General features: G+C 43.4%; 1 protein-coding gene across 1 annotated transcript in view; it reads right to left on the bottom strand.

Moving 5' to 3' along the window:
• MRC1 (mannose receptor, C type 1) overlaps positions 1-7,598 on the bottom strand; it is a 97,271-nt gene extending 89,673 nt beyond the window's left edge. Inside the window, exon 1 of the mRNA XM_011976583.1 lies at positions 7,322-7,598. Coding sequence (XP_011831973.1) covers positions 7,322-7,382 — 61 coding nt within the window. The 5' untranslated portion in view covers positions 7,383-7,598. The remainder of the gene's footprint in view (positions 1-7,321) is intronic.
• Positions 7,599-13,427: the final 5,829 nt, after the last annotated feature.

Genomic DNA, 13,427 nt, shown 5'->3' with positions numbered 1-13,427 from the left:
ATTTTCTTTTAAGCGTTTTAAAAATTATTCCACAACATTGAGCAAGTCATTAAATTCTCAAGCCTGCTAGCAAAGAAAATTAGCTTATTAAAGGTGATTGTTCAGGGAGATAAGTATGATATGCTACATTTTCTTATACATTTTTAGATTTTCCTATCAGTAAATAAAATGCTAACATTAAAACACAAAAGACAGTAACTTCTGGAAGACAGAGAAGCCGGATAAGAGGAAAAGCAGCCAAGTAGCTGTAGCAGATGCCACCAGATTTATACTATTTATCCTTGGCCTTCGCTGATTAGGTGCACGCAGGCCCCACTCCCAAATGCCAGCACCATGTCTTTTGGCCTGGGGGCTTTTTCTGATTATCGGAACCCTCTAGGCTCAAACATGGCACAAATTAGATGGGTCAGAAAATGAATGCCCTATAGGAGGAGGCCTTCATCAGAGGCCAAGGAGAATTACTGAAGGCTCTAAATCTCTTATACCTTGGACAGGATGAATCCGAGGCACTCATTCACCCAGAGCTCCTACACTCCATCACCCACAGCAGTCACTGGGTGTCCACACACCTTCCCTTTCTGTCTCACTTCCCCATTCCCCTGCCAGTGTTTCCTGGGCTCACTTCCCAAATAAACTAACTTGCCCTCAAACCAAAGTGCAACTGTCTGAGGACAGCTTCTTGGGGAACCCAAACTAAGATATATGCTCACCAGCCTCAGTTAAATAAATGTACCTATGTTTTCCCCAAAGAACCCAAATTAAGTGATAAACAAATATTTACCCTGCACCTAGTACATTCAAGAAGCTATGCCAGGTGCTGGGGGCTGATGGGGGGGTATTTAGTCAGAGTCTTAGGCTTAGAAATGTTCAACAGGAGGCCAAGGCAGGTGGATCACCTGAGGTCAGGAGTTCGAGATCAGCCTGGCGAATGTGGCGGAACCCCGTCTCTACTAAAAATACAAAAATTAGCCGATGTGGTTGCACACGCCTGTAATCCCAGCTATGGGAGGCTGAGGCAGGAGAATCTCTTGAACCCACAAGGTGGAGGTTGCAGTGAGCCAAGATCGTGCCACTGCACTCCAGCCTGGGCGACAGAGCGAGACACGTCTCAAAGAAAAAAAAAAAAGAGAAGAAAAAGAAAAGAAATGTTGAACAAAAGAAAAAAAATGGAGAATTACTTCATTTGTCACTTTGATCCTTCATTCAGACACAAAATATTCAGGGAAACTACTGATTTAGGTCATTGCAATTGGCCATTTGGAAAAGTACAGAATATGAACCCAGTATGGGTCTGAACACAAGGACAAAACAGAGGCCAAGAAACTCTTCCAACTTCCCTCCTACTACCTTAAAGATATGAATATCTACACCTTCCTGGGGCCATTCACTCCCACGTCAGTAGAAGAGGCTTCCTTCCTCCTGCCCACCGCTCTACCTGTGTCCTGGATCCTGAATCTCCTACCTCTCCACAGCTAGTTTCTCCTCTCACTCCTATTTCTTCACTCTGAATGCCAGCCTCCCCAGATCCCCCTTAAGATAAATAAACAAAACCCTTTACTAGGTAAGAAACTGACACTACACTGCTCTTTCTTCTTCCATGCATAGCACCACTGATTAATTAGTTCACCGTAGGTATGTATCAAGTCAATCTGATCATGACATCATCAGAGCTCTAGGGTTTGGCTCCCAGGTAACAGACTCCACTGCTCGCTGGCTGTGTGACCTTGGCCAAGTTCAACATTACCCTGTGCTTCCACTTCCCCATCTGTAAAATAAAGGGGGAAATAGCAGGACCTCCTCATCGTCGTGAGAATGAAATTAGATCATCTAAATAAAGGGCTTAGAAGAGTCCCTGACACAGGAATTGCTTAATACATGTTTATTATTATTATTGTTAACTTGGCAAAATCAATCGTACAGTGTGAAATGTTTCAGAATAGGATGAAATGAAAGAGCAGAGAACTGTTGCAGCAGTCTAGAACGAGGGACCGGCCCGGCGTAGGGGTTCACGCCTGTAATCCCAGCATTTCGGGAGGGCAAGGCAGGAGGGATCACCTGAGGTCAGGAGTTTGAGATCAGCCTGGCCAGCATGTACTAAAAATACAAAAATCAGCCAGGCATGATGGCGCACGCCTGTAATCCCAGCTACTCGGGAGACTGAGGCAGAAGAATCACTTGAACCCGGGAAGCGGAGGTTGCAGTGAGCCAAGATGGCGCCACTGCACTCCAACCTGGGTGACAGAGTGAGACTCTGTCTCAAAAAAAAAAGAGGGACGGAAGGACAGAGAACATGGAACCATGGGGTTTCCAGCCTCAGGGGGCTAGGGGCGTGGCTAGGAGGGTTATGTTCTTTGGGGCTGATAGACTTGCAATCAAATCCTGGTTCCACCATTTTTTAGCTGCGTTGCCTTAGTGCTATTAGCCGTTCTAGCCTCTACTTCCTCATCTGTAAAATGGGGATAATAATGCTGTCTGGTAAAGCTACCACGAACTTCTAAATGAGATCATTTATGTAAAGCACCCAGCATATCATTTGTATATAATACACACTTGATAAATATTAATTCCCTCCTTTCCCCCTGTTGAAGTGAAAAGTCTAGAAAAATTGATACAGATAAAGGGATCCAAATCCTTCTTTCAACATAGTGTTATTTGAACCACATTATATCCTTCGTGATCAACACACTCCAGGTAGTAAATATCTACTTCTTAGCCTCAGAGTCTGAAGATCATAATGAAGAATTAGCTCTGTTCCTTACTGACTACCTGACTTCTGCAAGCCACTGAATCTTCAGAGCTTCAGTTTTCTTACCTAGGGAAAAGTACACAGTGACATCTTCCCATCTGCTTTATGGAAGCTATGGGCCCCTGAGGTCTAAGTTTCTACCACAGTTATTCACGTGCAATATTTGTAGATTAAACCAAAAGTTGCATAACTGTCAAAACCTAAGGTTGAACACGGTGGCTCATGCCTGTAATCCCAGCACTTTGGGAGGCCAAGGTGAGCAAATCACTTGAGCCTAGGAGTTTGAGACCAGCCTGGACAACATGGCAAAACCCCATCTCTACAAAAAAACGCAAAAATTAGCCAAGCACGGTGGCATGCACCTGTGGTGCTAGCTACTTAGGAGGCTGAGGTGGGAGAATCACTTGAGTCCAGCAGGTCAAGGCTGCAGTGAGCCATGATCATGCCACTGTACGCCAGCCTGGGTGACAGAGTGAGAGCCTGTCTTTAAAAAAAAAAAAAAAAGCATATATATATATGTGTGTGTGTGTGTGTGTGTGTATATGTGTGTGTGTGTGTATATGTGTGTGTGTATATATATATATTCCAAAGCGTAAAAGTTAGCTCAGCCATCTAGATACAAACACTGAGAAAGATGGAGACTACATTTAAAAAGGAGAAAGGTGCTTGTATTTTTCTCCCACTTAATTCAGTTTTGTGAAAAAATACATTGAAGAGCCAATATTTAACATAAGACATACATTTATATTGGAATCAAAGTTTTCAACAGTGATTGTGAAAAACCACTACTGTGATAATTACATATAATTATCTTTCTTAGCATTTCATTGAGGGAAATGAAATAGAGGAGTATCAGGATTATACCATTAGTGTGATGTCAATGTTGGATCCCTTCCAGCCAAATGCGAGCTCCACAAATGGCAACAGGAATAACCTAATTTGCCCTTACCTGATCTAACAGCGCGGCAAGAAATCTAAGGGGAGGTGGAAAAGTACAAGCTGTTGAGCAAAGTCCTGGATCTGTGTCTCCCTGCTAAACAGTCACCTTCTGGACATTTTACCTCCCTGAGCCTGGTACTTCATCGATAAAATGATGTCAAAATGCATTACCTCCAACTTTCTTCTTGCTTTAATGCTCCATGATTCTAAGGCTTCTCTGTCCACCAAGTCTCTCATTTTCATTTTTTGAAGATGTTCTAGGCTTTTTGTGATACTGCCTGACCCACTGTTTGAGTGCCTTCCCAGAGCCTAGAAAGGCTCCATGTTGCCCAGGGACTGATGGCAGCAGCTAGTAAGAGCCTACTGTTGGCCGGGCATGGTGGCTCATGCCTGTAATCTCAGCACTTTGGAAAGCCAAGGTGGGCAGATCACGAGGTCAGGAGTGCAAGACCAGCCTGGCCAACTTGGTGAAACCCCGTCTCTACTAAAAATACAAAAAAATAGCCAGGCGTGGTGGTGGGTGCCTGTAATCCCAGCTATTCGGAAGGCTGAGGCAGGCAAGTCGCTTGAACCCAGGAGGCAGAGGTTGCAGTGAGCCAAGATCACACCACTGCACTCCAGGCTGGGTGACAGAGAGAGACTCCATCTCAAAACAAACAAACAAACAAACAAAAGAGCCTATTGTTGGCATCTCTTCCCAACTCTGTCCCCACTGACATCAAGTCAGTAATTTGAAATCAACCATGGTGGGAATATTTACAGCATGGACATCAGTAAACAGCATAAATCAAATCAGTGCTTCCTTTCTTTTCCTTCTTGGAACCAGTAGTTACAGTAGTTAAGTTTGCCAATACACCACTACCCGTGAGCCAAACCTTCCTATTTCCAAGTTAAACTTCTTTGCTGTGGTCTAACCTCTGTGTCCCACCAGCTCTCATGGTACATCTACCATGATTATAACCCAACTGAGCTCAAAACCTTGCTGCTGAGTGATAAAAAGACAGCGTGGCAAGAACAACAGTAGGAAGGGTGAGCGTCTAGTCCTGTTAACCTCTAGCCTCCTGTACCCCTCCAGATAGAACCAGCCCATCCGTTGGCAGCAGCCCACAGAGACTTATGGTGCTAATGCTGTGGGATGCTCTCCTGAAGGTGGAAGGAAGGGTTGTGGATTGAAAAGAAATAAACCGATTGTAAGTAGGGAGACCTTCCCATGGGTTTTCCTGGTGGGCAGAAGCCAGGGGAGAGGTCTTGAGACTTCACATAGCTTTAACCTGCTGCTAAGTAAGCAGGTGCTCTGCCTTTACACAAATTCCTCCAATCACATGCTTCTTGGGCCAAGAAAAGATAAAATAAAAGTTACAGGCTGGGTGCAGTGGCTCACATCTATCATCCTGCACTATGGGAGGCCAAAGTGGGAAGATCGCCAGAGCCCAGAAGTTTGAGATCGAACTGAGCAAGTTAGTGAGACCCTGTCTCTACTAAAGTTTCAGCTACTGCGGAGTTGGGAGCGGGCCAAGGCGGGAGGATTGCATGAGCCCAGATGTGAAGGCTGCAGTGAGCCGTGATCGCACCACCGCACTCCAGCCTGGGAGACAGAGTGAAACCCGTCTCAAAAAACAAAACAACACAAATTACAGGCTTTCAAGTAACGGGCTCCCTTGAATTTTTTGTTTGTTTATTCTCCAAGTAAACAGATCTTCAGCATCCCCCCTCTCTCCCCAATATCTGTGCCTATGAAAAGGAAGACATTAGTCAGAAGAGGGCATCCTGCTGTCAGGAAGAGGGAAACACTCCTGAGCAAACCGAGAAACGCTATCGCTCAGAAGCATTATCGAGTCAGTTTAAAGAAAATTAGGCACTGTATCTGTGCTGCCCAGTATGATAGCTAGCCACCTCATGTGACCACTGTACACATAAAATGACACTACTGTGAATTGAGACGTGCTATAAGTATACAATACTCACCAGATTGTGAAGAGTTAGTTTTAAGAAATGAATGGGAAAATATCCCAAATCAATTAAATGTTGAGTGATAATATTTCTGAGTTACTGGGTGAAATAAAATACATTAATAAAATCAGGGCTGGGCGCTGTGTCTCACGCCTATAATCCCAGCCCTTTGGGAGGCCGAGGAGGGCAGATCACTTGAGGTCAGGAGTTTGAGGCCAGTCTGGCCAACATGGCGAAACGTCATCTCTACTAAAAATACAAAAATCAGCTGGGTATGGTGGTCTGCGCCTGTAATCCCAGCTACTTGAGAGGCTGAGGCATGAGAATCGCTTGAACCCGGGAGGTGGAGGTTGCAGTGAGCCAAGATCATGCCACTGCACTCCAGCCTAGGCAACAAAATGAGAGTCTATCTCAAAAATAAAAATAAAATTAATTTCATCTATCCTTTCTATTTGATCTTTTCTTGTACTTCTTTTCTGCCACTGATTTTAATAGCTAACACTTACAAGGCGTTTACTATGGGTCACACTCTGTTCTAAACATTTAACATATTGTTACTCATTGAATCGTCACAAGAACTGATGGGGGCAGGTAATAGTATTCTTTCCATTTTATAGACATGGAAACTAAAGCACAAAGAAATAAAGTAGCCTGCCCAAGGTCGCCAAGCTAGTGAGTGAGAGAGACAGGGTGTAAACCATACCGCCTTCACTTGTGTTTTTATAATCACTGCTACTCAATACTTACTATGATTTAAACTTTGCGGTACTAAAATACTCTCTTCCTAGGAAACTTCCTACCCACCTTCACATCAGTGCATAGAGTAGATCATAGGCACAAACCATTCTCTGCAAGTGTTTGTTGATATCACAGAAATAAAGGGGGATTGGAAACCAAAAAATCAAATTTGAAATCTCTTCTATATCATCTCCAAATAGAACCAGGAATGAAAATCCCCCAAGGCCCTCCCATCCTGAAGTTTAAGCAATTGAGTCTAGAGACTGGCAAATGTATTTGAGAATTTGAAAAACTCTGGAGCTGTTCCTAATGAGTAATCTCTAATCTCCAGAAAAATAAGAAAAACAGGAATCGATCTGCTTATGCGGCAGTTTGAACAGTCTAGAATACAGATAAGGATGAACTTTCTAACAATCAAATGTATGAATGATTCTGGCAGAAAAAAAAATGAGCATGGAAATTGCTTAGAATCCCTTTTGGGGGGATGATCTGAGTTGATATCCTTGGACCTAAGACGCGGGGAGACATCAGGGCTGCCCCCCTTCCAGCCAGAGACACTCAGAAGGTGTTTGTTGGCAGTGAGAGAGAAATAGTGTGAACTGAAAACCAGAAAGAGTAAACCACAGAGCAGGAAATTTCTGCACGAAGAAAACAGGGAAGGAACAATGAGCGATGAGAGAAGTCAGGAGGAGACTGAAGGTCTGTAGGACTCCAGACTGGGCAGCAACCGAGACCTGAGACGCATCCTCCTCCCTCCTCCAGCTCCAGGCCTTCCATGCCTGGCCGCCAGGTGAAGGCAGCAGGCTTAGCTGTGGACTGCGTGGTGCAGGGGAACCCCGTTTCCTCCTCACAAAGGTGTTGGAAGGAACCCATTCACAGTAACCCACAAAACGAGGGTGTGGTTCCGGCCCCGCAAGTCAGAAAGCCCCTGCCTCAGAGCGGACTTACCCAGCAGCAGAACAGCACCCGGAATCACAGAGGCAAAAACCAGGAGCAGCGGTAGCCTCATGGCCCAGGGGTTATCCTTTCCTTCTCCTGATGGAGAGGAGGGCGGGACAAAGACGCAAACAGCGAGGCCCCCCGACTGCCTCTCCACCTAATCCAAGTTCCCAGAGCTGCCCAGCTGAAAAGAACTAGAGAGGAAGCCCTCCCTTTTAAAGGGCTCCTGAATTTAGGGAAAGCCTCCACTAAGGAGACATCCTGTCACATGAGGGTGGCTGGAAAACAGGAATTCAGAGTCGCAACTTTGCTTCGTAAGCTAACTTCTGAGAAAAGCAGACGCAGAGGAAGGGGAGAAAGGGACACGTGTGGGAGAGGAGTGGCGGGGTGGGGAGGAGAGAGGGCGATGGTGATGGTGAGGAGTCAGGAAGGAGAGAAGTGAAACAGCTGGGAGCTCCCGGCCTGCTCAGATGGGGCTGGGTGGAGATGAAGCTGCAGGCCATTACCTGTGCCGGAAGACGGAGCTTCCCCTGGGAGGCAGCCTGAGTCAGGGGTCCCTCAGCAGACAACCACCACTCTGAAGTGACAGCCACACGGGCCCTGGAAAGGACAGTTTTACGCTGGAAACAGTTCAGAGTTGAAGCTCATCCCCCTGTCTCCACATTCAGTGCTTAGAGCTTTTCTTTTTTTCTTGGAAAGTTTCAAGAGAAAGTTCCATGGAGCTTCATTTCCTCCAGGCAGAAGAAAAGTGAAAGGGAGGCTATGCATAAAAGGGAATGTCAGTTAGGCCAGGAAGGAGAAAGTTCTAGAAACCTTTTGCTAGAAAGTTCTCTAGAAAGTCAGAAAAAACAGTGGCAAAGGATTTGCAGTAAAGCCTTACTGCCCAGCCTCAACCATCGCGGTCCTCTTCAAGTTTAAGAGGCTCCCCTTGCTAGAAAAAGAAAAGCTGGCCCGGCACAATGGCTCATGCCTGCAATCCCAGCAGTTTGGGAGGCCGAGGCAGGCAGATCACCTCAGGTCAGGAGGTTGAGACCAGCCTGGTCAACGTGGCAAAAACCTGTCTCTACGAAAAATACAAAAGTTAGCCTGGCGTGGTCGTGCACACCTGTAATCCCAGCTAGTCAGGAGGCTGAGGCAAGAGAATCGTTAGAACCTAGGAAGCGGAGGTTACAGTGAACCAAGATCGCACCACTACACTCCAGGATGGGCAATAGGCAGGAAATTCCATCTCAAAAAAAAAAAAAAAAAAAAAGAAAGAAAGGAAAAGGAAAAGAAAAGAAAAAGAAAATCTGGTTGTTTGGTCAAATGGTATATCTTTATTTAAAGGCAAGTGGAATTCTTAGAATAAAAAATGTTTCTACATCTTTCATTAACCCTCCAAACATCTACGTTGTCATTTTTCAAAAGTAAAACATGAATTTAGGACATTTTAAAGCAGAAACTGACGATTAGCTGGCCAAACCATTACTAGAGTGTGGAATATGTTAGTAATTCAAAAAGAAGCTACTGGAAACATTGTAATTTTTAAATTTTTTTAAATGAATAGTTTTATCTTCAAACAGAAAGCCTCCACATTCAATGTCTTTGTGATAAAGTTGAAAAGTTTCCATCCTAACAAAATGTGATATAGTTCTCTTACTGATTGTTTTTAACATGTAAATTTGAGATTATTCTGACCAGAGGGAAAAAGATAGTGAAAATGTAGGACAGAGAACCAATGTTTCTTTGTCACTAAGCCTGTACGTGACTGAAAAAAAAAAAAAGAAAAAAAAAATGGTGGTTATAGAACAGAACAGAGAAAACAAAAATGTTTCTTTCTAAGACATTGTTTCACTGACTTATTTAAAAAAATAGTTTAAATGGGTCATTTGTGGCTTTCAAATATAAATAAATCATATACAAAAAGTTACTGCCTAATTTAGATTTATATGAATTTCAGAAGGAAATACAATTTAATTGAATCATGTATATAATCACATTCAGGGTTTATTTTTTGAGACAGAGTCTCGCTCTGTCACCCAGGCTGGAGTGCAGTGGTGCAATCTGGGCTCCCTGCAACCTCCACCTCCCAGGTTCAAGCGATTCTCCTGCCTCTGCCTCCCAAGTAGCTGGGATTACAAGCATGTGCCATGATGCCTGGCTATTTTTTGCATTTTTAGTATAGACGGGGGTTCACCATGTTGGCCAGGCTGGTCTCAAATCCCTGACCTCAGCTGATCCACCCGCCTCGGCCTCCGAACGTGCTGGGATTACAGATGTGAGTCGCCATACCTGGTCCAGGGTTTGTTTTTGAATTATATAAGTGTGTATATCACATTAGTAAAATTAAAAATTAAGATCGGTACTACAATCTGTGAAGTTTAAACAAAATGCAGTCAAGCACCCCACAAAGAATTTACCCCATGACCTTGACCTCGTTGAAACAAAGATTTATCAGGCTACAAGAGGCCACCAGGGCAAAAAAGAAATCCGAATCTTGGGGAAGGGGTGTCACAGAAGATGGTGGTGTAGGAAGCTGCAGGAATTCATCCCTCCATCTAAGCAGCCATCAAACGGGCAGAAACTAAACTGAGGCAACTGAAGATGCTCCTCTACTCATGATCGAATTAGGCCCTGATAAACTCATTGGGATGTGAAATATGGTAAGTCACAAATGCACTTAATACACCTGACCTACCAAACATCACAGCTTAGCGTAGCCTACCTTAAACGTGCTGAGAACACTTACGTTAGTTTCCATTTGGACAAAACTGATATGGACAGGAGACAGAGAAGTGCTAGGTAGAGAAGGGCGGGATCCCTGGCGAGGGCTCCACCCTCCGACCTGGGCCCATGGACCTAAGTGAGAACAGGCACTTCTGTTTTCATGCCCAAATGTTACATTTCCAAGACCACTCTGGCTCACCCCGCATCCTGTGCCCATAAAAACCTAAGACCTTAGCGGGCACAGACACAAGCGCTGAACATTGAGAGGAGTGAAGGAACAGAGCAGTGGAGAGCAGTGGGGTGGCACAGCAGAGAAAGAGAGAAGAAGGACATCTGGACGCCAAGGGGAGTTTGGCCAAGGGTGGTTGGAGAACAGTCCGGCTGCTGGGCGGCCTGGCTCCAGGGGAAGACCACCTTCCCACTCCATTCCCCCATTCCAGCTCCCCATCCATCTCGCTGAGAGCCACCTCCACCACTCAATAAAACCTTGCACTCAACCCTCCAGCCAACATGTGATCTGATTCTTCCAGGACACTGGGCAAGAACTCAGGCTGTCACACTACCTCTCTGTCCTTGTGATAAGGCTCTCTGTCCTTGTGATAAGGGTCTATTGAGCTGACTAACACAAGCTGTCTGCAGATGGTATAGCTGAAAGAGCACACTGTAACACCACGCCCACTTGGGCTTCAGAAGTCCTAGATGCTGCCATGGGGCCGGAGCCCAAAAGCACTCCCCACAGCTTCTGCACCTGCCCATCTGCATGCTGTATGCTCCCCCTAGGGGTCTGAGCAGCAGGGCACCAAAGGAGCAAGCCTCATTCCTGTCGCATGCCCTGCGAGGGTCATAAGAGAACTCTTCTATTTCAAAATCATCTAACTCAAAGCCTATTTTATAATACAGTGTTGAGTATCTCATGTAATTTATTGGATATGGTACTAAAAGTGAGAAGCAGAATGAGTGTATGGGTATTCGAAATACAATTTCTACTGAATGCACCATTTCTATTTTCGCATCATCATAAAGTGGGAAAATCATTGTCTAACCATCCTAAGTCAAGGACCATCTGTATTTGGGAACTAGTCTAGTCAAAAACTTGGAGCGTCCAAGGGAGAACTTGATAAAGAGGCTGGTATATTTCAGTGAATTTCAGCCTCTCCCTGTGGTTATGGCTGTGTCAGGCAGCTGTGAGGGGAAGCAGCCCACACGCCCAGTGCAGCTTGGTGAGGCCAGGCCGGGCAACAAGAATTTAACCCTCCAAATGTCAAGGCTGTGTGTTCTGATTGGTGCTTTTATTTGCTTTCATCACTTCTCTTCAACCTAGTGCTCAAAGTTCTAGTAAGAGCATGTAGGAAAGAAAAAAATAAATAAAAGCATCCAAATTAAAAAGGAAGAAGTGAAATTATCTCTGTACACAGATGGCCTGATTTTAAATATAGGAAGTCCTAAAGCTTACACACACATGCACACGCACACCACTCACACACAAATACACACCACACACACACACACATCACACACACACACACCACACACACACACACACCACACACGCACATACACACCACACACACAAACACAAACTGTAGAGCTAATAAATTTAACAAAGTTGTAGGACACAAAATCAAAACACAAAAATCAGTTGAATTTTGATACACTTGTAATGAACAATCTGAAAATAAAATTAAGAAAATTCCATTTACAATAGGATCAAAAAGAATAAAATACTCAGGAATAAATTTAACTACATAGCCAAAGTCTTGTCCACTGAAAACTACAAATGGTTGCTGAAAGAAAAAGACCTAAATAAATGAAAAGATATCCTGTATTCATGAAATGGAACACTTAATATTGCTAAGATGTCAATATAATCTATAGATTCATGCAATCCCTATCAAAATCCCAACGATTTTTTTTGCAGAAATGAAAAATCCCATCCTAAAGTTCATATGGAATTTCATGGGAGTCTGCACAGCCAAAACAATTTTGAAAAAGAATGAAGTTGAAGGATTCACACTTCCCGATTTCAAATCATACTACAGAAAACAGTAATCTAAACAGTGTGGTACTGGCATAAGGATAGCCATATAGGCCAATGGAATAGAATAGAGAGGCCAGAAATAAACCTATGTGGGCAGTTGATTTCCAACAAGGTGCCAAAAGCATTCAATGAGGAAAGAACAGCATTTGTGCTGGGAAAACTGGCCATCCAAAGGCAAGAGAACGAAATTGGACTGTTACCTTACACCAAATACAAAAATTAACCCAAAGTGGATCAAATGCCTAAACATAAGAGCTAAAAACTATAAAAGTCTTAGAAGAAAACGTCAGGAAAGAAAATCTTCACAACATTGGATTTGACAATGATTTGCTGGATTGGATACCAAAAGCACAAGTAACAAAAAAGTAGATAAATAGGCCTTTATCACAATTAAAAACTGTGTCCATCAAAGAACACTATCTAGAAAGTGAAAAGACAGCACAAAATAGAAAATATCTGTAAATCACATATCTGATTAAGGAATGAATATCCAGAATATATTAACAACTACAACTCAATAACCACAACAAAACCAAATACAAAATGGTCAGTAGACCTGAATAGACATTTCTCCAAAGAAGATATACAAGTGGCCAATAAGCTAAGCACATGTAAAGACGCTCAACATCGTTAGTCATTACGGAAACGTAAATCAAAACTACGATGAGATATAATTTCACACTCAAAAGAATTATTATTTAAAAAGAAAAAAAACAGAAGATAACAAGTGATGGTCAGAATATGAGAAATTGGAACCCTCGGATTGCTGGCGGGAATGTAAAATGGTGTAGCCATTGTGGAAAACAACTTGGAAATGCCTCACAAAGTTACACATATAATTATCGTATGATCCATCAATTCTACTTCTAGGTATATACCCAGAAGAACTGAAATTAGGGACTCAAACAGATATTTGTACAACAATGTTCAAAGAAGTATTACTTAGGATAGCCAAAAAGTAGAAGCAACTCAGGTGTCTGTTAGCAGATAAACAAATATGGTATGCACATACCGTGGGATATTATACAGCTGTAAAAAGGAATCCTGATACCTGCTATATGTACAGCCTTTCAACATTTTGCTAAGTGAAATAAGCCAAACATAAAAGGACAAATATTATGTGATTCCACTTATGTGAGGTACATAGAATAGGTAAATTCAGAGAGATAGGAAGAAGAGAGTTTACTAAGGGGTGGGAGGTGGAGGATGGAGGAGAAGGGAGAGTTATTGTTTAATGGGCACAGAGCCCACTGGATGTTGGATGATGAAAAGTTCTGGAAATACAGAGTGGTGAGAGTTAAACAACATGATGAATATATTTAAAGCCATTGAACAGTACAGTTAAAATGACTGCAATAATAACTGTGTTAC

Source organism: Mandrillus leucophaeus, unplaced genomic scaffold, assembly GCF_000951045.1.
Source record: "Mandrillus leucophaeus isolate KB7577 unplaced genomic scaffold, Mleu.le_1.0 Scaffold1018, whole genome shotgun sequence".
In the NCBI taxonomy this organism is placed as follows: Eukaryota; Metazoa; Chordata; class Mammalia; order Primates; family Cercopithecidae; genus Mandrillus; species Mandrillus leucophaeus.
The sequence above is the reverse complement of the archived record's forward strand: the minus strand, read 5'-3'. Positions and strand labels throughout refer to the sequence as shown.